General features: G+C 41.1%; 1 protein-coding gene across 4 annotated transcripts in view; it reads right to left on the bottom strand.

The window, feature by feature from the left end:
- Positions 1–27,151, bottom strand: part of LOC134358513 (CUGBP Elav-like family member 4) — a 910,327-nt gene that overhangs the window by 85,010 nt on the left and 798,166 nt on the right. For 2 of the 4 annotated variants that reach the window (XM_063070814.1, XM_063070815.1), the window contains exons 4-6: positions 13,111–13,239; positions 8,328–8,407; positions 2,267–2,410 (exon numbers count right to left, since the gene is read on the bottom strand). In XM_063070814.1, the coding sequence (XP_062926884.1) occupies positions 2,267–2,410; positions 8,328–8,407; positions 13,111–13,239 (353 nt within the window). The remainder of the gene's footprint in view (positions 1–2,266; positions 2,411–8,327; positions 8,408–13,110; positions 13,240–27,151) is intronic. The other 2 variants (XM_063070816.1, XM_063070817.1) reach the window with 2 other exon arrangements.

Here is a 27,151-nt window from a genome sequence, read left to right as displayed (position 1 = left end):
TTTAGTTCCCACACCACCACGTTCGGGAACAGTTACTACCCTACAACCATCAGGCTCCTGAACTGGCGTGGATAGCTTCAGTCAGCACAATTCTGAATTGATTCAGACTCACTTTCAAGGGCTCTACACTTCATGCTCGCAATATTTTTTTATTTGTACAACTGGTCTTCTTAAGCACACTGATTGTTTGCCAGTCTTTGCTCATGTATAGTTGTTCATTAATTATATTGCATTTCTTTATTTTCCTGTAAATGCCAACCTGAAAATGAATCAAGTAATATATACGTATTTTGATAATAAATTTTACTTCGACTTTGAGATCAGTCATGATCTTGTTGAATGGCACATCAGGCTCGACAGGCCAGATGGCCTACTCCTGCTCCTAAGTCCTCGTGTTTTAATGCTTGTAATTTGCTTTCATTCTCACAGCATTAAAGTTTATGGAGAGTGACTGAGGAAGACTGAAGTACGACAAATGCAGGCTGTCGAGGTATGTGTAGTCGGACAGAGTGAGGTGTGGTGGGAGGAGCTATGTATGTGTTGAACCACACTGGAGTAAATTTCATAAGCAACACACACAAAATGCTGGAGAGACTCAGCAGGCCAGGCAGTGTCTATGGAAAAGAGTACAGTCGGCGTTACGGGCCGAGACCCTTCAGCAGCACTGGAGAGAAAATGCTGAGGAGTAGATTTAAAAGGTGGGGTGAGGGGAGAGGGAAACACAAGGTAATAGGTGAAATCTGAAATGGGAGGGATGAAGTAAAGGGCTCGGAAGTTGATTGGTGAAAGAGATACAGGGCCATTCCCATTCCGATATGTCTACCCATGGCCTCCTCCACTTTCTTGATGAGGCCACATTTAGGTCGGAGGAACAACATCTTATATTCTGTCTGGGTAGCCTCCAACCTGATGGCATAAATAACGGTTTCTCAAACTTCCAGTAATGACAACGCCCCCTTCTTCGCCATTCTCCATCCCCTTTTCCCTCTCTCACAACTCCTTGCCCGCCCATCACCTCCCTCTGGTGCTCCTCTCCCCTTTTCTTTCTTCCATTGCCTCCTGTCCTCTTCTATCAGGCTCCCCCTTCTCCAGCCTGTATCTCATTCACTAATCAACTTCGCAGCTCTTTACTTCATCCCTCCCCCTCCAGGTATCACCTATCACCCTGTGTTTCTCTCTTTCCTCTCCCACCTTTTAACTCTACTTCTCAGTGCTCTTTTTCTCTCCAGTCCTGCTGAAGGGTCTCAGCCTGAGACATCAACGGCACTCTTTTCCATCGATGTTGCCTGGCCTGCTGAGTTCCTCCAGCATTTTGTGTGCGTTGCTTGGATTTCCAGCAACTGCAGATTTTATCTTGTTTGCAATTAATATATCGAGAGATCTAGTTTAAATAGGACAGTGAAAAGTAGAAAGAGCATGTGTCCGTGGAAGAAGTTACCATTGTCAATGTGGGATGTTTGTGGGATTGGTAAATGATGTAAGGTGATGGAGATCATCTCTTGTAATGCAATGGACTTGTCTCTCACTTATGCCTTGTTTTGCATAGTCTGTTTTTTTCTCTCTCTCTTCACTGTATTGTATAATTTATGTTTATATTCTGTGTGTTGTCAGCACCGAATTACCGGTGATGTTGCTACAATCTCTTTCTCATATTAACTGTACCTTGCTGTATTTGTGTACATGGCAATAAATTTGACTCAATCTTTAACTTGCATTAAGCTGGCATGGATTTAATGGGCTGAACTTGGTTTACTTCAGTGAAACTGAATGCTCTCAGGGCCAGTACAAATGGCCTGTAATAATCACAGTTGTATCTAATGCTAACAATGAAATGGCAATTTCACTTGTTCTCCCCACTCCATGTTATCACCACCACCTCTAACTTATTAACTACAGAACAGACTGGGTAGTTGATGTGTTGGGTCTGAAGAGTAAATTTCCTCATACTTTTACTTCAGATCCCATTCAGTGAGACAAGTGTGCGCCAAGTTGTTGTTAAATTATTGTTGACGTTCATTGTGTATTTCTTTCATTCCTGTACCAAGTCCTGATGCATTGCGGCATTCCGACTACATCTACAGATTCCGACAGCCAACGTAAATAAATATGAAATCATTTCACTGCCTCAGGAGCCTGGGTATTATGATGTCATTTTTCACAAGGTTTTAGATATCCAGTATTTCATTGCACCTGTGCAGAAATGTACTTGTGCATTTGACAATAAACTCCACTTTGATTGCAGCTGGCACAGTGCCGGGTTACGTACCGCCTGAGTATAAGCACCATATGCACCAAACTGAATTGCCATTGGATTAAAGATGCCCAGCTGCCCTGCCATCTGGTGCATGCGACGCAGCGTGCGTTCCTTGTCAGTGTCGGCAAACTTCACCACCAGGCTGGATGAGGCCCCCTAGAGGAAGGCAGAGAGACATTCAGCGGGACATTCTTAGCTGGCCAATCTGCGGGCCAAACACTTCCTTGTGTTTGCACTGGGATTCAGATCAGTAACTTTCCTTTTATCGTTTGATTAGCAAAGAAATAAAATATTCTTTGGAAGACATCCGATCAATCACAGAGATGAATATGCAGGCTTTGAGACTTATTGCAACTATGGTTCAATAATTTGTAGTTGAATTATGATCCTTTCTGAAGTCACTACCTGTCCAATTTTTGTAGCCAGATTTTTGTTTTTGAAAGCAAGTTACCTGTTATTTCTTCCACTTTTCCATGTAAGTCATGAATCTGCCAAACTTCAGGAATCAGATTGTATTAATGGCTGGCTTGTTATGTAAAAAAAACAACAGCATGAAATCGAGGAGAGAAAACTGAGCTCAGAAGGGAATATTGAAATGAAGAAAGTACTAAGGTAATGATGTGTTCTCCCACAACCTCACCAAATGCCAAGGTTCAATAAGGCAGATAGATTATTAGACTGGGATACTAAGGTGACGTGTGGGTGTTGTTGGTTGTAATGCTGCCTCATAACCACAGCAACCTGGGATCAATCTCGACCTCAGGTACTGTCTGTATGTAGTTTGCAGGCATTCGCCGTCACCACGGGCTTTCTCAAGATGCTCTGATTTCCTTCCACTTCCTGAAGACGTGTGCCGGTGGGTTGACTAGTCACTCTTGACATCCCCTGGTGTGTTGGTTAGTGGGAGATGAATGAGGGTGATCATGGGGCATTTGAAAGGAAATAAGTTACAGAAAAGTAAATAGGGGATGCAGATTGATGTGATTGTGCTGATAGAATCGATGGGCCAAATGGTCTCCTTTCTACATAAGAAAAGGTGAAAATAAACTTGAAGAAATATAAAATTGAATCATAACCACCTGACATTTTATGTGGTATAATAGGATTACTTAAAGCATTAGTGACTGGGGAGAATTGGAACTGGCATTGGGTGAGGAGATTGTAGATTGAAGACCATCTGGTCAGCTTTGGTACAGAAGAATGAAAATGGCTTTCACTGACATCAACACATCCCAAAGTTCATGCTCTTTGTCTCCTGAACTATCATCACTTTCAGAAGGGGCTGGGATGCTGTTTCAATTTAATTTCTCGTCAGCATTGTTTTCATGAACAAACACCATGCATCCCCCCTTGAGAGACTGGAAAAGATGTGATGACAGTATGTGGAAGAGTGTGGCATCTAACCTCATGGTCCTCACCCTTGATCAACATTGCCTATAAACAGCCGTAAATATAAAGCAATGGATGGGGACGTTGTTGTCACTTTTTTTAAATCTATCTACAATTACCCTTAATCTAATACAGTCAGCATCGACCACATTATTGGGTTTGGTGTCACCTCTGTGGTTAAGAATAGCAGGTTTACTTCCTTGAAGGAGCAGATAGACTACTTTTTTATGTACAGTATATCCAATTGTTCTTTGTCTAGCCTTAACTGAAAAAGCTCCTCCCACCAAAAATCAAGCTACAGTGTCTTGAGTTTTAATTCCCCAACTTCTATGGCAGGATCTGAACTCTTGTCTCTAAGTGATTGATCCAGAACACTAGCAACTAGGCCATTCATCTCACCACCATGCTACCAACCCTAGATTTGCTTGTGTTGTAATTGAGAGCTTACTGTGCACAAATTTCCTACAGTGGGAACTTTAAGAATATTTGAGTACATCAGCAAAGCAGTTAATTGACTTCAAAGTGCCTGGGCTAAAATGAATATGTGAAAAGCATTTTATAAATGGTAACTTTTTGTATTTTGCCTACACAGTTAATTTTCTGCACTCATAGCTCTCCGGTATGAGTCATTAGAAGCCACTTGATACAACTGTCTGAAAGGACTGAAGCAAATTGATTGTGCTGAAAACCATTGGAATTCAGGGGGTTGTAGATGCTCGGTTATTGAATGCATTCAAGTCGGAAACCTATGGGATGGAGTGCAACTGAATCAGCGGTTGGATGGCAAATCGGTAAGGCACCTTGTGGGAGGCAGCTATTTGGCCTATCTAGTTTTGAACCTTTAATCTGCATTCAGAGTCATAGAGTCGGGAGAGTACTACAGCACAGAAGCAGGCCATTCGGCCCATTTAATCTGTACTAGCCTGTTCTGCCTAGTCCCATCTACCTGCACATGGACCGTAGCCCTCCATACCCTTATATTCCATGTTCCTATCCAACCTTCTCTTAAAAGTTACAACTAAATCTGCATATAGCACTTCTGCTGTCAGCTTGATCCACATTTACTTTCAGATGTTGGGGTGGGGGGGTGGGAGGGTGGCGGGGTGACCAGATGGAGGTTTATAAAATTGTGAGAGTTATAGATAAGGTAGGTGGCCAGAATCTTTTTCTCAAGATAGACATGTCAAGTCCTAGAAGACGTGCATTTAAGGTGGTGGGGGGGGAGTTCAAAGCAGATGCGTGGGGCAAGTCTTTTTTTTACACAGAGAGTGGTAGATGCCTGGAACAGGATGTCAGTGGGTACTGGTAGAAGCAGGTATGATAGTAGTGTTTACAGGGCTTTTAGATAGACACACAAATATGCAGGAAATGGAGGCATATGGATCAGTTGCAAGCAGAAGAGATTTGAATAATTTGTTATCATGTTAGGTGCAGATATTGTATGCTGAATGGACTCTTCCAGTGCTGTTCTGTTCTGCGTTCAATGTTCTAATGAGCTGCATCATCAGAAGAGACTCTAACCACCTATCTTTGATCTCCTTATAGCTCATATATCATTTTCTCGCCTCTCTCTAAAGCCTCCACATCCTCCCCACAATGGGACGCCTCAAACTGCACACAATTAAGCATGTTATCAGGCAATTTTGTCATTTACGTTACTATCCTGTACCCAACTGTTATCTAGGTCTTTTTGCATACAGGAATGGTCTGCCTAGTTTCGGAACAAAATTGAATGCTGTACAGTCAGCGAATATTTCAACTTTTGGTCTTAAGCTGGAGAAAGTTCATTGATGAAGGAGTTGAAGACAATTGGGCTTGGAAGTTGCACTGAGGAACTCCTACAGTAATACCCTCAGGTTAGGAATACTTACCTCTAACAACCATAACCATTGTTCTTTGTTCTTGTTATGTCACCAACCACTGAACTGTTATCCCCCTTGATGCCCACAAACTTCAGTTTTACTGGGCTACCTTGGTGTCACTTCAGAAATACCATTTGATCTCAACTGTAGGGTATTCCGTGGGGACCAGCAATGGTAATGGACCACACTGGACAATTTGATCTTGGATCTTCTAGCCCTTTTAATCTTTGGCTTATAGACTTTGCTGAGGAGTACGGACTGAACACAGGAAAACGGAAAAATATTTTATTTAATTAGAAAATAACAAGGCACAAGTAATTTATTTAAGAGTATTTGCATGCTTTTTTGAGATGGTAATAGTGAATATTTTTGCTCTTCATTTCATCTTTAATGAATCTAGAATAATGGACATTGGAAGACTCTGGAGAAAGTTGAAACTTCTCTGGAGATCTTTAATAGCAATGGACTCTCATTACTTGGGCTTGCTCTGGTACCCCTTGCAGGGTCTGAAACCCTCCTGCTACTTTGGTACTTGACCTTGGCACAGCAAGTTTGAAATTTCAGATTCTGCTGAGGTTCCTATTGTGACCCTGGGCGCTGAGTGCAAAAAAAAATCCACACTCTACAATTAACTGATAGAGAAAATAAATGAACTGTAAAAGACAGACAAATTCTGAACACCTATTTTAAACTGTGTCCTGCATCAGAACAATGACCACCCTTCAGAAGTACATCGCGGGGTTAGACTTTCTGAGATTAAGAAAGGTACCACATAAATGCAACCTTTGATCCAGCCTCCCTGTTAGCAGCATCTGTTATGCAGGCAACACATCTGTTTAGTTTTTATGTCTGTTTAGCTATTAGTTTGCCAAGTGAAAGGACAGCCAGAATAATAGTTTTAAAACTGCTTCCCAGAAACCTGTTTTGGCTCCTGCTATTCCACTGGAAAAAAAATTTCCAGACTAAATCTGTGTGAATTGCCAAATCCTGCATCCATCAAAGACGGCATATAAATAAAAAATCCATTCTTTAGTTCTTTTCACAACAGGCCTTCATATCTATCGACTGAAATGCATCCTCCATCAACAGAACAGAGCGTGAGTCAAACTCCCATCTTAATTAAGGGGCTGTCACAGCCTGTGGGATTAAAACGCTACAAACTTAAAAGAGAAGCTTTCAAGAGACATTGACATGATCAGAAGAACTACAAAGGTACAAGATGCTGTCTACCGGATGCTCTCCCTGTTCTTCGACACCACTATCTCAGCCACAAGTTAGCTCAGTATCTGACAGTATCTATACTGAATCTTTCATAAAGGTTGTAGTGCTTTCTGGAGTGAAATCTGGAGAATCATGCCAATGCACTGCAGGAGGTTGTAAAGGTCTTCAGTATCCTGGCTAAAAGGGTGATGGAAGCAAATTTAATGACAATTCAGCTGGATGGGCATGGACTTGTTGGGCTGAAGGGCCTGTATACGTACCGTATCGCAGTATGACTCTAAGCAGTTTGTTCTGTCTTTAAACAGAAGGTAGGTTTGTGGAGCTGTGGCTATTAATTGTGTAGCTCTTTCAATGAACCAGGACAGGCATGATGGAACAAATGGCATTGTTCTGTGCTGCATCATTTCATGGATGTAATATAATTCTAATATTTCACTCGCCACCACAGTTTATTTGACAGGTCAGAGCCAGTAATATAATAATGACCATTTAAAAACATTGACCAAACATCTTCAAGATGGCCAATAATTTTCCACAACTAGGAAAACACCAATACCCCCCACACCAAAGTGGAGTCAGCTGCAATCAACACAAACGATCTGTGAGGAAGAACCACACAATCTAAGCTCCTTCCTCTACTCAGCATGGAGGAGCTGAGTCGGATAGGGGAAGAACCTCAACAATGGAAGGGTGTATATTACCCTTGGAGGCCACATGAGTGGCATATGTGCTGTATACAACTCACCCCTTTTGCTCTCTCACCTATAATAGCTCCCAGTGAAGCAACATTTCCTCTTTTGGTGGGGGGAGGGGTTGGGTATTGGAAATACCAGAACAACCATATTTGTAATGAATGTCAGAATGGACTCAAAATGCTGTGTGCCTGGACACCGGTATTTGTGATTTTTATAGAGGGAAAATTAAGAACTTTTCTAAATTAAGGAAAAAAAGGAATTGAGATTGAAAGTTGGCCCTTCATTTCCCCCACAGGCCCGGTCTTTCACTCAAGAAGGTCACAACAGATCTGAACTTGTCCTCAACCCTTCTTGTATGATCCCCATGACTCATAACTCCTTTATAGCCCAAATGAATCAAGAGGTAGTTGAAATGGCAATTATATATTGAAACATCTGGTCCTCCTTATACTTTCCCTCCCAGAGTGCTGTGAAGTCATAGCGGAGGCAGTCAACAGTGAAGTCAAGGATTTTAGTGGAGAGACTGGAGAAAATGAGGAGCCAAGATCAGATCAGCTATGACTTCACCAAATGTTAGAACAGGTTCAAGGGGTTAAATGGCCTAATTCTTGTGTTCTTTGGAAGATTAGACATGTACTTCACTGTTGATAGAAAGAGGTTACCTAAATTCTCAAATCCTGCAAGAGTTCTTAACAGAAAGTAGGAGGTGTTGCATTTGTCAGAGGCCCAGACTTTGATGACGAGCAAATATATATCTCATTATTTTAATGAATCAGCTGTAGGCAGTCGTGCTGTGGAAGCATTCACAGGATCAACGCAAGATGAGTAAATATGATCTTTACAGAGAGCACAACATAATCACAATGCCACAAATTATTCATGAGCTTGCTTTCGTGTCTGACTTACCGGCATAGTCTGGCTTCCATGCAGACTGTTGATGGCTGCTTGGGCTTCTGCGTGCGAGGAATATTTTACAAATGCACAGCCTGGATAGAAGGAAAGAATGAAATAAGGTTGCAGACTAGATTTTCTTGTTGTGTGGCAGCTACTCACTTTGATGACATACAGCAAGGTAACACAATAGGAACATTGCAAAGGACAGAAAGCAGTCAATCTGTGTATGCCAGCTCTTGTATTCCATTACAACCCCTCCAACCCCACCAATGTAACCTTCCGTAAATTAAGCTTTATCCCCTTTGTTGTAACTACCTTTCAGGTACTAGGAGAGAGGACTCTGATGGTCTCTTGTCAAGGGCCTTTTTGAATGTCTCTTTAATGAATGGGTATTGTTTAGGGAAAGTTTTTCCTCACAGTGTCAAATACCTTAACCCACTTTAGAGAGGGGTTGGTCTGACACTTTGTTTGAAAGACGTCATTGATTTTTAGATTTTTAGATTGTTCACTGAGGTTTCTGTACTCAAATCTCAGGACAGGGGCTGGAACTTATGACTTTCTCACTGATAGGTCAACTGAGCCACAGCTGGGTGGATAAAATAGGCAGTTAGACCATTCTGATTGTTCACCAGCAACCACTAAAGAAACTAAAAAAAAAGCACCAGATTAGAAATAACTTGAAGTACTATTATTAAAGTTCAAAGTTCAAAGTACATATACTATAAGCAACCTTGAGATTTGTCTCTGTACAGGCAGCCACAAAACAAAGAAACCCAATAGTACCCATGGAAAAAGGCTGTCAAGCTTCCAAAGCACGGAAAAAGGAAACCAACTGTGGAAACAACAATGTAAGGAAATAACAGTCAGAACTGAAATTTATGGAAGTGAGTCCATAGCCATGTAGCCAGTCATCAATGCAGCTGGTCCAGCAGCCCGTTAGTTGCAGGGCACAGCCTGAGTTCAGCGCAGGGTTGAGTAAACCTCGTGGAGCAGCAAGCTGAACTCCAGCCGATCCTTCACCTCTGGCCCGGTGCTTAAACTGGCCAAGCAGTGTGCCATTCTTTGCTCTTGGACCCAATCCCTACTGCTTCGATATGCTCTCAATTCTTCGACTCTGCTTCATCCCGGCACTGCAGTTATTCGTAAAAGTAAACAACTTACTGGCACTTACCTTTTCAATCAGCTCCTTACAAATGAATGAAGTTAGGTTATAAACATTTACAATGCTTAGCATAAAATTGGGGAGCCAGCACCAAAGTGCAAAGATGTTTCCCCCAAAAATCCTGATTGCAATTAATAGTGACCTCTGGTTTTTGAATTCCTTTGCAAGCGAGAGCATTTCCAGACCATTCCCTACCCTGCTTATTGTTAAATCACCACAGCAAACAAGACCACAATAATTCCCTGCCACCCATATTAAACATCTTGGATAAAACCAAACGTATTTCCTTTTATCAGATGACGCCTACAAGGTCGTTAAAGGATCTGCAATTAATCAACTAGCTTCTGATTCAAATAGTCTTTCGAACTCAAAACTAATTTTGTTTGTGAATCAAGATTGCTATTAAATGGTATATTTCATCGGCATTATCAGAATTTTAGCAATTTGTGAGCAAGGTGCTGTTGCAAATCGTGAAGCTTCCTCACTACTCCCACAACCCAGGTTCACTCCTTCACTCCTGAATCAGATGCTGCCTGTGTCGAGTTTACACATTCTCTCTGTGACTGTGTGCTCACATTTCTTCCCATATACAAACAAGGTACTGTCTGTCAGAATAATTGGCCACTGTAAGCTACGGTAGGTGTAGGTGGTTGGTGGAAGAATGGGCGAGCTTAGTGGACCTGCAAGAAAATTGGTTGCTGGGAATAAGGTAGAGAAATGGGATTGATGGGCATGCTCTGGCAGCTGACAAGGAGATAGACTGAATGGTCTCATTCTGTGTAACAAGGAAGCTTTAGCTTCCTCAAGTTTTCTCCATCATTCAATTGCCGCCACTTTGCCCGTGTCCCTTTGCACTTTATTTCAGGACCTTACGCCCATCTCAGTTATGAATATATTGAAAAATTCATCCTTTGCATTCCCTGGAGAGATGAAATTCAATAGAAGAAATTTCTCTTCATCTTCATCTTTAATTTTTTATAACTTATTTTGAATTATGCACCCTAGTTCTAGATCCCCTAGGAAGAAAAAAAAAACACTCACAGAATCTGCCCCGTTAAATTCCTTCAGAGAATTATATATTTCAATATTTACAAACAAGAGAAAATCTGCAGATGCTGGAAATTCAAGCAACACACACAAAATGCTGGAGGAACTCAGCAGGCCAAGCAGCATCTATGGAAAAGAGTATAGTTGATGTTTTGGGCCGGGATCCTTCGACAGGACTGGAGAAAAAAATATTAGGGGTAAAGTACCCCTACCTCTCATCTTTTTTTTTCCAATCCTGCTGAAGAGTCTTGGCCTGAAACATTGACTACTCTTTTCCATAGATGCTGCTTGGCCTGCTGAGTTGCTCCAGCATTTTGTGTGTATTTCAATATTTATTTCCTTCAGATGTTTGCTGTGTAAAAGAATTTTGCTTTCTTTAATTCTCAGTTCTGATGAACGGTTTCAGACCTGATACTTTTTCTATAGACACTGCCTGACCAGTTGAGTATTTCTGGAGACTAGTTTTTATTTCAGATTTCCAGATATCTGACTGAGGTTTATAAGATCATGAGAGGCATAGATAGAGTAGACAGGCAGTACTTTTTTCCCAGGGTTGAAATGTCTAATGCCAGATGGCATGCATTGAAGGTGAAGTGGTGCAAGTTCAAAGGAGGTGTGAGGGGCAAGTTTTTTTACACGGAGTGGTGGGTGCCTACAATGTGCTGTCTGGGTGGAGGTAGGGCCAGATACATTAGAGATTTCTAAGAGTCGTTTAGATAGGCACATGAATCTTCGGGAAATAGAAGGATATGGACAGTGTGCAGGCAGGAAGGAATAGTTTAGTCAGCCATTTGATTACTAATTTAATTTGTTCAGCACGACATTGTGGACCAAAGGACCTGTTCCTGTGCTGTACTGCCTTATGTTCTACATTCTATGTTCTAGGATCTGCATCTAACTCCCTTGTCCATCTGTCCCTCCTCGCTAATCTCAAAGTGCTACACCAGCCCATTCACTTCCTCCCTCATCTCCACACAGGGCCTCAAACCCTCCTCCCAGGTAAGGCAATACTTCACCTGAGAACCTGTTGTATCGGGTGCTTCCATTTCAGCCTCCTCTACGTTAATGAGACCCAACGTAAATTAGGGGACTGTTTGTCGAGGATCTCCACTCCATCTGCTCGAAGCAGAATTTCCCGGTGGCCGACCATTTTAAGCCCTATTCCCATTCTTATATGTCTGTCCATGGCCTCCTCTTTTGCCATTACGAGGCCTCTCTCAGAGTAGAGGAGCAACACCTCATATTCCATCTGGTTAGCTCCCAACCTGATGGCATAAACATTGATTTCTCTTCCATTAAAAAATATTTTTTCCTCCCCATTCCCTCTTCTTCTCTTCCCCACTCTGGTCCCTTACCTTTTCTCACCTGCCTATCACCTCTCCCTGTTGCCACTCTTGCTTCCCTTTCTCTCATGGTCCATTCTCCTCTCCTGTCAGATTGCTTCCTCTTCACCCTTTACCTTTCCCACCCATCGGCCTTCACCTATCACCTTCTAGCTATCCTCCGTCCCCTCACTTCACCTTTTAACTCTGGCGTCTTCCCCCTTCCTTTCCCAGCCTGAGGAAGGGTCTTGGCCCAAAACACCCATTTCCATAGATGCTGCCTGACCTGCTGAGTTCCTCCAGCATTTTGTGTGCGTTGTTTTAGATTTCCAGCATCTGCAGAATCTCTTGTGTTTAGCATTTGCAGTTTTTTAAATATTTCAAGGTTTTCCTTCACTAATTATAGCCCATGATCAAATAAACAAGGAAGCCATTGTAAGCTGCATCTATACAGAGCACTGATGAGAACACACCTGGAGTACTGTATGCAATTCTGGTTCCCTTTTGGAAGTATATACTGGTTTTGGAGGTAGTGCAGAGGAGGTTTGCCAGCTTGATTTCAGAGGTAAAGGAGTTAGCCTATGAGGAGAGACTGAGTTGCCTGAAAGAATACTCACTGAAATTCAGAAGAACGAGAGGGAATCTTATAGAACAGGGGTTCACAACTTGGTTTATGCCATGGACCCTTACCATTAACCGAGGGGTTTGGGAACCCCAGCAGAAACACATAAAATTCTGGAAGGATAAGCAAGATCGATGTGGGAAGTTGTTTCCACTGGTAAGTGAAACTAGAACTAGGGGACAGACCATCAAGATTCAGGGGAATAGATTTAGGATGCAGATGAGGAGAAACTACTTTTCCCAGAGAATGATGAATCTATGGAATTCTCTGCCAAGAGAAACAAGAGAGGCTACGTCATTAAATATATTCAAGACACAGTGAGATAGATTTTTGCACAGCAGAGGAATTAGGGGTTATGGGGAAAAGTCAGGTAGGTGGAGTTGAGTCCATGCCCAGATCAGCCATGATCTTATTGAATGGTGGGACAGGTTCCTATCCTGCTCCAATTTCCTGTGTCCTTAGAAATTTTTAAGGTAACTCACTCAACACATTTCAGTGAACTACCAAGTCAACAAAGCCTGGTCCAGAGCTGATTTACAGGACCAGCCTCCCTGGTTAGTAAGTGGGGACTGTTCAACTTTAACTAAGTCCTTGGACATCTAAGGTAGAAGGAGAACAAGGGTTGAAGAAGTGATGACAAACCTTTGCTGGTTCCATCAGGACCTCTGAGTATGGTGCACTCTTCAATTGACCCAAAGGACTCAAACAGCCGCCTCACATCATCTTCTGTTTGTTGCTTCCCCAGCATACCCACAAAGAGCTTTCTGTCTTCTGAAACAGAGAAAGTGCATCTTAATCCTTGAAGGAGCCTAGGGCCAGTTCAAATGACTATGGCTTTACTACCAAGAGAAAAATCATTACCACTCATGTGCAGTTCCTAATGTGTGCAGTAAGACTAATAATAAGTATCATCTTATAATTAACATTTAAAATAAAACAAGGTGAACGATCCAGAGTATTTTGATTGAAAATAAGACATTAGTACTAATTAGGTTAAGAAAAAGTGTGGGTCTATTTGTATTAAAGTGGCAGTGTCCGGACAAGGTTAATTATATAGTCTCTTGTATCTCTTTCTTAATGATATATCTGCCATATATCTGGGTGACCACTGAAACTCCCAGCAGATGGTTGCAGATTTCACATGTACTGCCCCTTAACAAGTCAAGCCAGTTTGTGGATGAAGTGATGGGGTCTGATTCATGGCTTTTCCTGCTCCCCCTTCCCACTTCTTCCATTATCCAATCTGGCTCACCGCTAACCTCTTCTCTTCTCCTCAGCTACCCATCACCAACACCCTGGTGCCCCTCCTCTGTCCTTTTCTCCATGGTCCACTCTACTCTCTTATCAGATTCATTCTTCTTCAGCCCTTTACCTTTTCCAGCAATCACCTCCCAGCTTCCCACTTCATTCTCCCTCCCCCACCCATCTATCTTTCCCCTCACATGGTCTCACCTATCACCGTCTAGCTTGTACCCCTTCCCCTCCCTACCTTCTTATTCTGGCTTTTTCCTCCTTCCTTTCCAGTTCTAAGGAAGGGTCACAGCCTGAAGCATCGACTGTTTATTCCTGCCTAAATTCTTCCAACATTTTATTTGTATTACTCTGGATTCCAGCATCTGCAGAATTACTTGTGTTTCTGACTCATGGCTGTAGCCTTTATTTGAGTTGCTCTCTCAAATTTTAAATCTGGAGGCACCAGGAATACTTCAAGTGCTTCACAGATCAGGTGCTAAAGAAGTTAGTTGAAACAATTCTTTCACTGAATTTACTTTTTTTTTAACAAGTCTACACCTTTGTGGTGTAGGATTCTTGAATTCTGCATTCACTCTTAGCTGAGAAAATCCTCACCGAGGCCTGCGACCAATCCAAGAATGTGTCTGCCATCTGCATCTATCAGCAAGATGAAGGAATTATTTGCTGAATCAGAGGATTTTGAGCACTCGCAAAGCAACAACAACCTGCATTTATGCATTGCCTTAGAGCATCCCAAAATGTTTCACGGGAGAGCTGTCAAACACTATTTGCAACCAATTCTCATGAGGCATGGTTAGGACTTGGTTATAAAGGAGTGTCTTAAAAAGAGAGAGAGAAAGTGTCTGTAATGAACATTGGGTACTCATGAGTAATACATCAAACCCAAACCATGTTGATAAACTCAAAAAGACATTGTGAACTGATGGAACATGTGTAACTCTTTTATTTAACTCTCTAACAACAATAGCCATTTGTACTATGTTTTGTATACACATCATAGATTTACACTCCATCCTTTATGAAAAGAGATCTATAAATACTCTTGTACACCTGTTCGTTAATGCAAATATCTAGTCATGTGTTCAGACCAAACATCAGAATGGGGAATAAACGTGATTTCAATGACTTTGACCATCTATGATTGTTGGTGCCAGACAGGTGGTTTGAGTATCTCAGAAACTGCTGATCCCCTAGGGTTTCATGTACAACTGTCTTTAGAGTTTACAGATAATGGAGCAAAAAAAACCCCAAAAAAATCTAGTGAGTGGCAATTATGTGAGAGAAAATACTTAGTTAATGAGAGAAGTCAAAGGCTTATGGTCAGACTGGTTCATGCTGACAGGAAGATAGCAGTAACTCAAATCACAATGCATTACAACAGGGGTGTGCAGAAGAGCTTCTCTGAACACACAACATGTTGAACTTTGAAGCCGATGGGCTACAGCAGCAGAAGACCATGAACATACACACAATGGCACTTTATTCGACACAGGAGGTACCTAACAAAGTGACCACAGAGTGTGCATTTCAGTATCTATTTAACCTATTTCTTATCTTTCTATGTCTTTTTTGATCTTATCATACGAAAGATATCCAAACCAGTGTATCCACCTTATTGTTTGAGGAAGGCACCGTTTCTCAAATTTCAAAATTCAAATCTAAATTTATTATGAAAGTAATAAACAAACCTGAGATTTGTTTTCTCACAGGCGTACACAGTAAATGCAAGGAACACAATAGAATCAGTAAAAGACTGCATCCAACAGGACTGACAAACAACTAATGTGCAAATACAAAAGAGAAAAAAAGAAGCATTAAATCTTGAGAATATGAGATGAGGAGTCCATATTTGTGGGAAGAACTCAGTAATGGAGAAGTGAAGTTGAGTGAAGTTGTTCCCTTTGGCTCAAGAGCCTAATGATTGAGGGGTAATAACTGTTTCTGAACCTGGTGGCATGGGTCCTGAGGCTCGTGTACGTTCTTCCTGGTGGCAGCAGCGAGGAGAGACCATGGCCTGAGTGGTGGGAGTCTTTGATGATGCATGTTACTTTCCTGCTATAGAGTGGTCCATGTAGATGTGCTCAATGGTGGGGTGGGCTTTCCCTGTGATGGGTGCGGCTGTCACTAAACATTCAATTTAGTAGAATTGTACTTCATTTCTTCAACTGTCTCCAATGAATAAGCCTCTGAAATTCACTAGATCACCTACTGTGCCTATAAAAAGTATCCCCCCCCCCCACCACCCCAGAAGTGCTCATGTTTATTATTTTACTACATTAAATCACAGTGGATTTAATTTGGCTTTTTTGACAATGATCAACAGAAAAAGACTCTTTTATGTCAGAGTGTAAGCAAATCTCCACAAAGTGATCTAAGTTAATTACAAATATAAAACAAAATAATTGATTGCATAAGTATTTAACACCCTTTAATCATCACTTGGCCAATTGGTTTTAGAAGTCACATAATTAGTTAAATAGAGATCTGTTTTGGGAGAGCTGTGTGCAGTCAAGATGCTTCAATTGATTGTAGTAACAATACATTTGTCTGGAAGGTCCAACTGCTGGTGAGTCAGTGTCCTGGCAAAAATGACACCATGAGGACAAAAGAACACTCCAAGCAACTCCGCGACAAATTTATTGAAAAGCACAAGTCAGGAGATAAATACAGGAACATTTCCAAGTCAGGGAATATCCCTTAAAGTAGAGTTAAGTCAATCATCAAGAAACGAAAAGAATATTGCACAGTTGTAAATCTGCCAGGCTGTCCTCAAAAACTGAGTGACCGTGCAAGAAAGTTACTAGCGAGGGAGGCCACCAAGAGACCTATAACAACTCTGGAGGAGTTACAAGCTTCAGTGGCTGAGATGGGAGAGACTGCACATACAACAACTCTTGCCTGGATGCTTTACCAGTCACAGCTTTATGGGGAACTGGCAAAGAGAAATTTCTTTGCATTTCTTGCTTTAAACATCACTTCAACAATCTATTTCTGAATGTCAGATTTATGATGTGTCATTAACACACAAACTCTACCCATATTATTTAATTATTTCTGTCCATGATTTCTGCTTCAACTGCCTCTTTTCCATTCTCCTTTCAAGACTTAGCTGAACAGTACCCAATTGTGTTCTGACCATACTACGCAGTAATGATCCACTAGGAAAATAAACGCTTTCTTTTCAAATCTTTTTATTATTATTATAGTATTCAAAAATAACACAAGTACATCGAAGTAAACAACACTTACAATGTTTCAAGGAAAAAAAAACATTGTTTCATAGATTGAAAAATTTTGGTTATAATAAGAAAAACCTACTAAGCAGAAAAAGTGGGGGAAAACCCATTAGGTGTACAACCTCGGAGCTATGCATCATACAATAAGCTTCTAACGATAAACATCAATCTGCCAGCAAGAAAATGAAATATACCAAAAATTTACAATTAGATCGTGGAGGAAATCTATCAATTAACTCAAATGGTAATAACGAGCAAATGAACCCCATCTTTTCTCAAAATCAGATAAAGGTTCAAAGGTTCAACTTCTAATTTTCTCCAAACTAAGACATAGCATCATTTGAGAGAACCATTGTGACAAAGTGGGAGCTGATGTATCCTTCCACTTCAACAAAATGGCCCTCCTAGCTATCAATATAACAAATGCAATAACATGCTGGTCAGACACAGAGATACCACAGATATTTTGAGGAATTATTCCAAAAAGCACAGTTAACTTGTTAGGTTGTAAATTAATTTTAAGTGCTTTAGAAATTGTCAAAAAAGGAAAATAAACTCAGTGGCAACTTTATTAGGTACCTCCTGTACCTACTAATGTGGCCACAAAGTGTATGTCTGTAATTTTCCACTTCTGTAGAACATCCACTTCAAGGTTCAACGCGTTGTGCATTCAGAGGTGCTCTTCTGCACACCACTGTTGTAACGCATGTGCAGAAGAGCATCTCTGAATGCACAGCATGTCGGACCTTGAAGTGGATGGTCTACAGCAGCAGAAGACTATGACCATGCCCAAAAGCAAAACAGCTGATTATGGCTTACAAGTGGAATGGAGAAAGGCTCAGCCCGATCAAGATCTGTGAGTCTGTAGTTGAGAGGGTGAGTAGTTTCAAGTTCCTTGGAATACACATCACCGATTTTCTCACCTGGACTGTACACACTGGCTTTGTGGCAAAAAAAACACAACAGCGTCTCTTCCACTTCAGGCGACTGAAGAATTTCGGCATGGGCCCCCAAATTCTCAAGACCTTCTACAGGCCCACCACTGAGAGCATACCTGTATCACCGCCTGGTATGGGAACTGCACCAACCTTGATCGCTGGGCACCGCAGAGTGGAACGGATAGCCCAGAGCATCTGTGGACGTGAACTTCCCCCCACTGAGGATATTGATAGCATCAGGTGGCAGAAAGAAAGCCTGGAAGATCATTGGGGACACCAATCACCCCAACCGTAAACTGTTTCAGCATCCATCTGGCAAACAGTACTGCAGCACTAAAGCCAGAACTAACAGGTTACAGGACAGCTTCTTTCTACAAGACATTAGACTTTTAAACTTACGTCTGTACCTTGCGACTGAGTCATAGCGCAAGGATTTTTAATCCCTCAATGTGGGATGGATATAAGGTTTAAATAAATTCTAACATACACTCAGTGGCCACTTTATTGGGTACAGGAGGTACCTAATTAGAAAGCCACTGTGCATATGCTGTGCCTTTGATCCTATCACAGTGTAAGTCAAAGATTCAATTTGCATTTAACATTAGAAGTGCTCCCACTGCTTTATATATCAAAGTCAAGGTCATGTTTAGTGTCATATGCACAAGAACATGTATGCATAGGTGCAATTAAAAACTTATGTTCAGCAGCCACTCAGCCATATAGCATCAGATGCAGAATTTTCATCAGAAAAAAAACTTACATTAAATGTCATTTAAACAGAATTATATAGGAAGAGGCCATGAACACAATTAGAACCAAAAAGCACAGTCCATTGTAGTGCAAAAAAAAAGTGGTCATAGTACTGGTATTTTGAGATGGTGATTAAGTTGATTTAAGAGCTGATTGGTTGAAGGTAAGTAGCTGTTCTTGAACCTAATGCTCTGGGACTTCAGGCTTCTGGACTCTCTGTCTGATCGTAGCTGTGAGAAGATGGCATGGACTAGATGGTGGGGGTATTTGATGATAGACTTTGTTCCTTGAGACAACTCATGCAAATACTACCAATGGGTAGTGCCTATGATTTATTGGGCTGAGTCCACTACTCTCTGTAGCTCCTTACATTCCTGCGCATTTGAATTACTGTACCAGACCACGATTTAACCAGTCATATGCAACACTTCAGAGGCCGCCAAGTGGGAAAATTGTTGTGCATGTTTATTCAATTTTCATTCAGTGTCCACCAGATCTGAGGGAACTGTTGCATAATCTGAATTATTAGAGCAGATGGTTAATTGTTAAGATTTCCTTTGGCTCTCCATTTGCTGTCTGTGTTATGCCTTAAGAAGAACAGAGGTAGTGCTTATCGTGTGTAGATGTCCCTCTCTGGTATTGTAAAAGTTTACAATTGGACTGTGGGTAGCAATCTTGATCTTAAAGGCCCTCAAGAACCAAGTTGATGTATGGAAGAGGAACGTCCACCAAATGTTGCAGTGATGGTCGTTAATGAAAAGGCAAAAGTAAACAAGGAACTTAGAAGAGCTTCGGAGAAGAAGAATTGTTAGGAAAAATTTAGTGGAAAGCTTAACGGGAGATAATGAGACATTTCTAATAAGAGTATCAGAACAGAATGTAGGCCCATGTACACAACTATATAAATCATAGGCATAGTGGTAGGGCGATACAACAAGGAAAGAGGGCCTTCAAACCAATGAGTTTGTGCCAACATCAAGCACTAATCTGACATTTATTTTCCTCACAATCCGAGCAATTTCCTTTTTGCCAAATTCAACCACTTATATACTCACTAGAGTCAAACTACTGCAGCCAGTTAAGCTACCAACTAAGGAAGGCAAATTATGTGGGGATAACTCATGAAGTCATGGGGAGAGCATGCAAACTCCTGACAGACTGCAGTGGAGGTGGCTGCAGCTGTGAGACAACATCCCTGTTAGCAGCACCCTGTTCGATGGGAGAACCTGGGTCTTCTGCTTGGAGCGAAGCAGGCTGAGGAGCAATATGATGGGATCAGAGAGGGTAAATAGAGGGGTGCTTTTCCCAATATGAATGGTTCAAGGACCAGAGCATAGGCTTGAAGCATCGGGGAAATGATCCAAGGAGGATAATCTTTTTTATGTGAATAGGATCTAGAATTCACTATCCATATGGATGATGGAGACTAAAAAATTTAGAGTCTTCACAAGGAAGTGGAGAGATATAGCGCATAGAAAATAGAACAGTATAGCATAGTACAGGCACTTCGGCCATGATGTGGCAATCTTTTAACCTAGTCCAAGATCAATTTAAACCTTCCATTGTTCTTTCATCCATGTGCCTAAGAGTCTCTTAAATATCCCTAATGTACTGTAGCTGCCCCTATTCCATGCTCCTTCCATGCTCTTTGTAAAAAAAAACCACCTCTGACATACCCCATATATTTTCCTGCAATCAACTTAAAATGATACCTTCTTGTATTAGCCATTTCTGTTCTGAGAAAAGGTCTTTGGCTATCCACTTGATCTATGCTTCTTATCATCCTGTACACCTCTCACCTTCTTTTGCAGAGGGAAAGGACATTTTAGCAGAACAATTAGGGAATGAGACCACTAGGATTGCACTATGAGGAGCCAACATGGACTTTATGGGTCGATCAGCCTCCTTCCTTCAACAAAGCCAACTGACCAGATGACTTGCGAGATTATAAGCAGACCTGTCTCTGCGGTACGTAAAACATGGCTGTTTTGTCCTTCTGGGATAGTTCCACATAGGCCTCAATTCAACAAGCTCTTATGTCATGGAATCATACAGCATAGAAGTAGGTCCTGTGGCCCACAATGTCCATACCAACCAACAGAATTTACCAGACTTTTACTAGACCATTGCAGTGGCCTGTTAATGCTTTGACAATTCAACTGTTCATCTAAATACTTAAACATTGTGAGAGCACAGCCCACACCGTCTTCTCAGGCAATAAGTTCCAGATTCCAACTGCTGTCTGGGTGAAAAAACTCTTCCTTACATCCTCTCTGAACCTCATGGTCCATCTTACATTTGTGCTGTCTAGTTTTAGATAGCTGATTTGGAGAAAAACAAATTCCTACCCTGTCGGAGTCCTCTCAGGGACCCTATGCCAGGGCAAACAACCCAGCTTATCCAGTCTCTCCTCATAAATGAAATGCTCCACCCCAGGCAACTTCCTAGTGAAACTCCATAAGACCACAACACTTAGGAATGGAATTAGGACATTTGTGCGAGGGAAAATAACTTACACGACTACAGAGAAGCAAATGAAGTTTGATCAGTTAGGGGGTCATTCTGCAAGGAGTAGGCATGAACTAATGGACTAAACTGCATAAGTTCATGAGCCATAACATCCTGAAATTCACTGTTGCCCCTTCATTCATCTTCTGCCCAACTTCCTTCTCTCTTCTCTCTCTTCCATTTGTCTTCATCTTACTCTTTCCTCTGAAGCATCAAACAAAAGAGGGTTTGAGACGTCCCCTCATCATGAGTAAACAAAGTTCAGCTGCTTTACTGCACCATTGCTATAACATGAGTTAGCCACTTTCAACAAGGACTGCAATAGCCATTTGAAAGAGAATGTCTTTAAACATCACTTTGCCTATGTCAGGCAGCCTTGAGGGAGCCGTTAATATGTGTCTCTGAGTCATTAGGATGCAGAAGCACTGAAGAGTGAAGATATCCTCGGAACTAAAATCCATTTTATGCCAGGAACTGAAAACCATTAGAAAAATCATCAGATTTAATAACTGGCTGATCGATACCTTCTTTTAATGACATGGGGTGTATAGCAGGTTTCAGTTTGGTTAATACTTACTAATAGGTGGCGCAGTAAATCAATGAAGTGTAATAATACCTAAATAACCACCAGTGGCTCCACAGACACTCATTAAATGATCCCCTTTCCCCATCACATTTTCTATCCCACTTATGCAAATTCTGAGCAAGTCACAGTGTCATGCCTTATGGAAACAGGCTATTTGGTTCAGTATGCCCACACTGTCCAATAGCCACTCATTGATCACACTTTCCAGCATTTGGCCCAGAGATTTTTCTATTCCGGGGCAATTTCATTGCATGAATAGGCAGAGAATGGAGGGTTATGGATGATGTGCAGGCAGAAGGGATTTATGTAATTTGCTTAATTATTTCGGCTCCATATTGTGGACTGAAGAGCCTATTTCTGTGATGTGCTGTTGAATATTCTGTGTTCTAAATCATGGCAACCAGAAATTCACCAGTATGAATTTCTCACACCCACTTTCTGCACCAGCCAATGTAATTCATTGTATCAGCTAATGGACAATGTTTATGATTCACTGTAACAGCCAATGAGAATCTCTGTGTCAGAAAATGAAATTCATTGTACACCCAATAAGATTAACTGTTCCTGCCAATGTCACCACATCAGCTAATGAGCTGTGACAGCTAAAGAATTCAAGGAAGGAAGAACTTAAAGAAAAGATTAAGGATTAGCATTATTTGTCACATGTACATCAAAGTATGCAGTGAAATGTGTCAATTGTGTCAAATCAAATCAAATCAGTGAGAGTTGTGCTGGGCAGCCTGCAAGTGTCATCATGCTTACCATGCCAACATGGCATGCCCACAACTCACTAACCCTAACCTGTATGTTTTTGGAACGTGTGAGGAAACTAGAAGACCCAAAGGTATCCCACACAGTCATGGGGAGAAGGTACAACTCCTTACAGATAGCAGTGGGAATCAAATCCTGATCTTATACTTTGTGCTGTAAAGCGTTGTGCTACCCACTACGATACATTGCTGCCACACCTATGGGAATGTATGGAATGATTCACCACCAACAGTTAATTTTACAGCAATAGAAAATGAGATAAAGTCAATACAAAGGTTTCTGGTTGATCGGGACCAGAACATATTGGCTTAAGTAAGCGCCTGCCCCGATTAGCCGAAGTTTCATGGAAATAGTTATAAGGGTATTAAAAAAGCCAAATTACTATTTATGTGAGCACATAATTATGTGTTTAAATGAAATACAGAACAAATTGGAACACTACCAACACTACTATAATACTATAAAACTGTGTATTAGTTCCTAATAGTTATCAACAGAGAAATTAACCCAATGTAAGCTGCCATGTTCTGCTGATTGGCTAAGTATGTACACAATCAGAACACTCATCTAGTGTAGATAACGAACTGCCTTCATAAATGCTTTCAATGATTTCTTCATCCAAATCCTCATTTTCATTGTAATATTCAAGATGATTGTCAATGCCTTCAAATTTTTCTTATTTCCTAATTCATTGAAATAGTGAAATCATTCCATTTTTACGCCTGGCTGTTCCTGGCATCTTCAAGTCTGAATGCTTGAAAAACAGTTCTGGATTGTCTTACAGTTAATTTCTCGTCAAGTATGAAGGGTCTCAGCCTGAAATGTTGACTGTTTACTCTTTTTTCATAGATGCTGCCTGGCCTGCTGAGTTCCTCCAGCATTTTGTGTGTGTGACAAAATTCACTGTTATTTTGAACACAGACTCACACGACTGACATAATTGAAAAATTGTTTTCGCTAAGCATGGAGTAGTGTTCAATAGCCGCAGTAAGTGCACTCGGCTAATGCTAGTTAGAATCTGTTCGGCAATAGTCTCCTGTCCCAATTAAGCCGGATAGTGTCCCAAATAAACAAAGGGAATTCCAGCAATTTTCTCAATGAGCTTTTCTTCTTTGTTGTCCCAAGTAAGTGGCTGCCCAGATTAACTGATGGCCCAATTGACCATAATCCACCATATTTGAATAGTCTGCAGAAGCTACAGCCAGCAGAAGTAATGATAGCAAATAAAGATAATTTTCCAAATAAAAGCATTATTAAATGAGTCATGAATAAGTCCTTAATACAAAACAATTATTTCTCCAGCAAATTGTAAGTTCTGATTGGATTATCAATCTACATCAAACTTCGACAAACTTCTATAGATGCACAGGGGAAAGTATCCTGACTGGTTGCATCACAACCAGATATGGAAACACCAATGACCAAGAACAGAAAAACCTATAAAGTGTGATACAGCCTAGTCCATCACAGGCAAAGTCCTCCCCATGACTGAGCATACCTGTATCTACATGGATCGTTGCCACAAGAAAGCATCCGTTATCAAATACTCCCACCATCTAGGTCATACCCTCTGCTCACTGATGCCATTGGGAAGGAGGTACAAAAGCCTTAGGTCCCACACCACCAGCTTTGAGACCAGTTACTCCCCTTCAACCATCAAGCTCCTAAACCATTGCGGATAACTTCACTCACCTCCACTCTGCACTAATTCCATAACCTATGAATTTACTTCCAAGGGCTCTAAAAATGTTCTCAGTATTATTTTTTTTTTACCTTTTTTGCATTTGCACAGTTTGTCTTCTCTTGCATATTGGTTGTTTTCCAGTGTTTGTGTGTCGATTTCCATTCACTCTATTGTATTTTTGTTCTACTATGAATGCTGCAAGAAAATGAATCTCTAAGTACTATATAGTACTATATACTTACTTTGATAATAAATTTACTCTCAGCATTGAATTTTGAATGGCATTTATAACAGAGAAGCTATGTAACTAGCTCTACCCTGTGTGGGAATAGCAGTTACAACATACAACAACAATTATATGATACTCAGTTAAGATGTGGGGTGGTTGTGCCAATGGTGTTAATAGTAACATTATGCAAGTCAGAAGGAATTATCTTTTTCCTTCATCTTATTCACTAGCTGAAATGGCTCCAGAGTCAGAGGGTATTTAGTCAAGGTTTACTGAGTCTCATTTCAAATTAACCGGTTTCAAATTGCGTTCATTAATGATTATCTTCCTGTTAAACCTTGGCATGAGGGAATTAGGACTAGTAAAAAAAGATTGAGCTTGCAGGTTCCTGAAACTAGTAAACTAGAGAAAAAACAGAATAGATTTAGTAAGTTATTGTCATTTGGAGATCTTAATCATTGGTATTTTAATGTCTAAATGCTTTAGTATTACAACCTTTTAAAGGAATTAGGCCACAAAGAACATCTGCTTGGGAACTCAGAACAAGCCCTGTTGACAGATATGATTAATATTTAAGACTCTATTAAAATTGAGATTTTGCACTATCAACAATGTGTGGCTTCTGCACAGTTTTCTGACACAGTCCCTCGTGTGGAGTTTCACACAACTCATTCTCTGAACATGCAAAAACATGCGCGCATGCACACACACGCGCGCGCGCGCGCACACACACACACACACACACACACACACACACACACACACAAAGACTTTTCTTCTCACACACAAAAATGTATAAACTCTGTCTGTCACACACGCTGCCTCACAAACATAAAAATGCCTCTTTTCTGTCTCTCTCTTTCACACACACTGTGTAGTCTCTCTCATGCAAATGCACTTCTCTTACACACAGAAACATGCTGCTTCTCTCAGTCTGTCCTCTCTTTCTCTCTCTCTCTCACACACACACACACACACACACACACACACACACACACAGATACAGAACTCTCTCTTCTCTTCCTCTCCATCTATCCAGAAGTTGATCTTCCAGTCACTGAGGAACAATCAGCAGGCAAGTGGAACCCAAGCTGAATTAAATGCCAATTCTATGTTCTATGAGGTTTCTCTGAGAAGGAGGAAGGTTAATGGAGGTGGAAAAGACCAGAAAGGGAATGGTCTTTTAGAAATGCTGAACGGATTCTAGTGGTGAAATCCTGAAAAGTGGGAAAAATTATGGAGAATGATCCATTGATTGTTGAGATAGCTGGTGTAGAAGTTAAAGACAAAACTGAACTCCAGCTGCGTTGTGACGGTGAGAAGAGGAGCTGAGAGTGAATGTGGAGAAATAGAAAAAACGTATCAAGCACAACCCTGTCCAGATAAAGGGTCTTGACCCATAACGGGTTCTGATCAATTCCTTCTGCAGGTGCTGCCTGACTTACTGAGTTCCATCTTGTTTATTGCTCCAGATTCCAGTATCTGTGCCCTTGTGTCTCCTTACATGATTGAGACTGAGTAAAGTACAGCGGAGTGAGAGCCACGGTTAAGGCAACAGGATGTCATCCAAAAGGTGTGAAAAGTTTTGTCATCAGGGGAGATTTCACTGAGGAAATGGTCCCTTTGAATGCTAGTGTTTATGTAACTTTAACTGTTCCTACTATCAGAGGTATATCTTTGCAATTGAATTAAAAAATCAGCAATACCCTTTAGCAATTTTGTCTGCCTTGTCTACAATTCAGCCACCTCATTTTACCCTTACTCCTGAAATTTATGCAGTGCCTTATTGCTAGTTCAATTGGATAATCATTTCTTCTCTCACAGCTGAGTAGCAGCAGGGGCAGAGTTATTTCTATTACATGTGGAGAAAGATGAATTAAGACCAAGTCCAGAAATATAAACAAAATTGCTTCTTTATTTTGAGTGAGAATGAATTCCTTAGACTGGGTGGGAGGGGGGCACGCAAGGCTTTTTATGGAGCACTGCAAAGTTAGAGACATATATCAGGTTATGCATAAGAAAATGGTTCCAGATAAGAGAAATTTGGTATGACAAAGACTTGATTAATTTTGGCCTAAATACAAATTCCGCAAAGAAAGAAACGATGTCAAAGGACAGCAGAAGTGTGAGTTCCAATTTAAAATCAATATAATCCTGAATGAACTCTTTGCAAAAGGAAAATGATAGATTTCAGGATCCTCGTCTGCAGACATAATGGACCTCTGAATTCCATGGAAAAGGGCTTTTTGAAAGACGGTTTCTAAGAAGACACATTTGCTGTCAATCTGTGCAATCTTGCTTCAAATCCAGACCTCACTGATGGGTTGAGAGCTTATCTCTCTACTGCCTATCCTTTGCGAAATACACTGTCAGTCTTAATCTGGTTGCAAATAGGTCTACATCCAGACAGCAGTCTTACATTTAATATGACACCAAACTGACAATCTTGTAAGATGGAAAGCGAGATGGAAATAATGGGAGAAGTCATAGAGGTGCAGGAAAGGATGCTTTTTTTGGGGACACGAGAGACTGCAGATGGTGGAATCAGGAGCAAAGTAGAAGCAGACTGCTGGAGGAACTCAGTGGATCAAGCAGCATCTATGGAGGCAGAGGAGTCAATATTTTGGGTCAAGTCCCTCCATCAATCACAACATTAACTGAGGCCTCTTTTGGTCAGGGTTGACTATGGATTTTGTGTCCTAGATATCTGGATAGGCAAGCCTGGGC

The sequence above is a fragment of the Mobula hypostoma genome, chromosome 18 (assembly GCF_963921235.1).
Source record: "Mobula hypostoma chromosome 18, sMobHyp1.1, whole genome shotgun sequence".
Lineage (NCBI taxonomy): Eukaryota > Metazoa > Chordata > Chondrichthyes > Myliobatiformes > Myliobatidae > Mobula > Mobula hypostoma.
The sequence above is the reverse complement of the archived record's forward strand: the minus strand, read 5'-3'. Positions and strand labels throughout refer to the sequence as shown.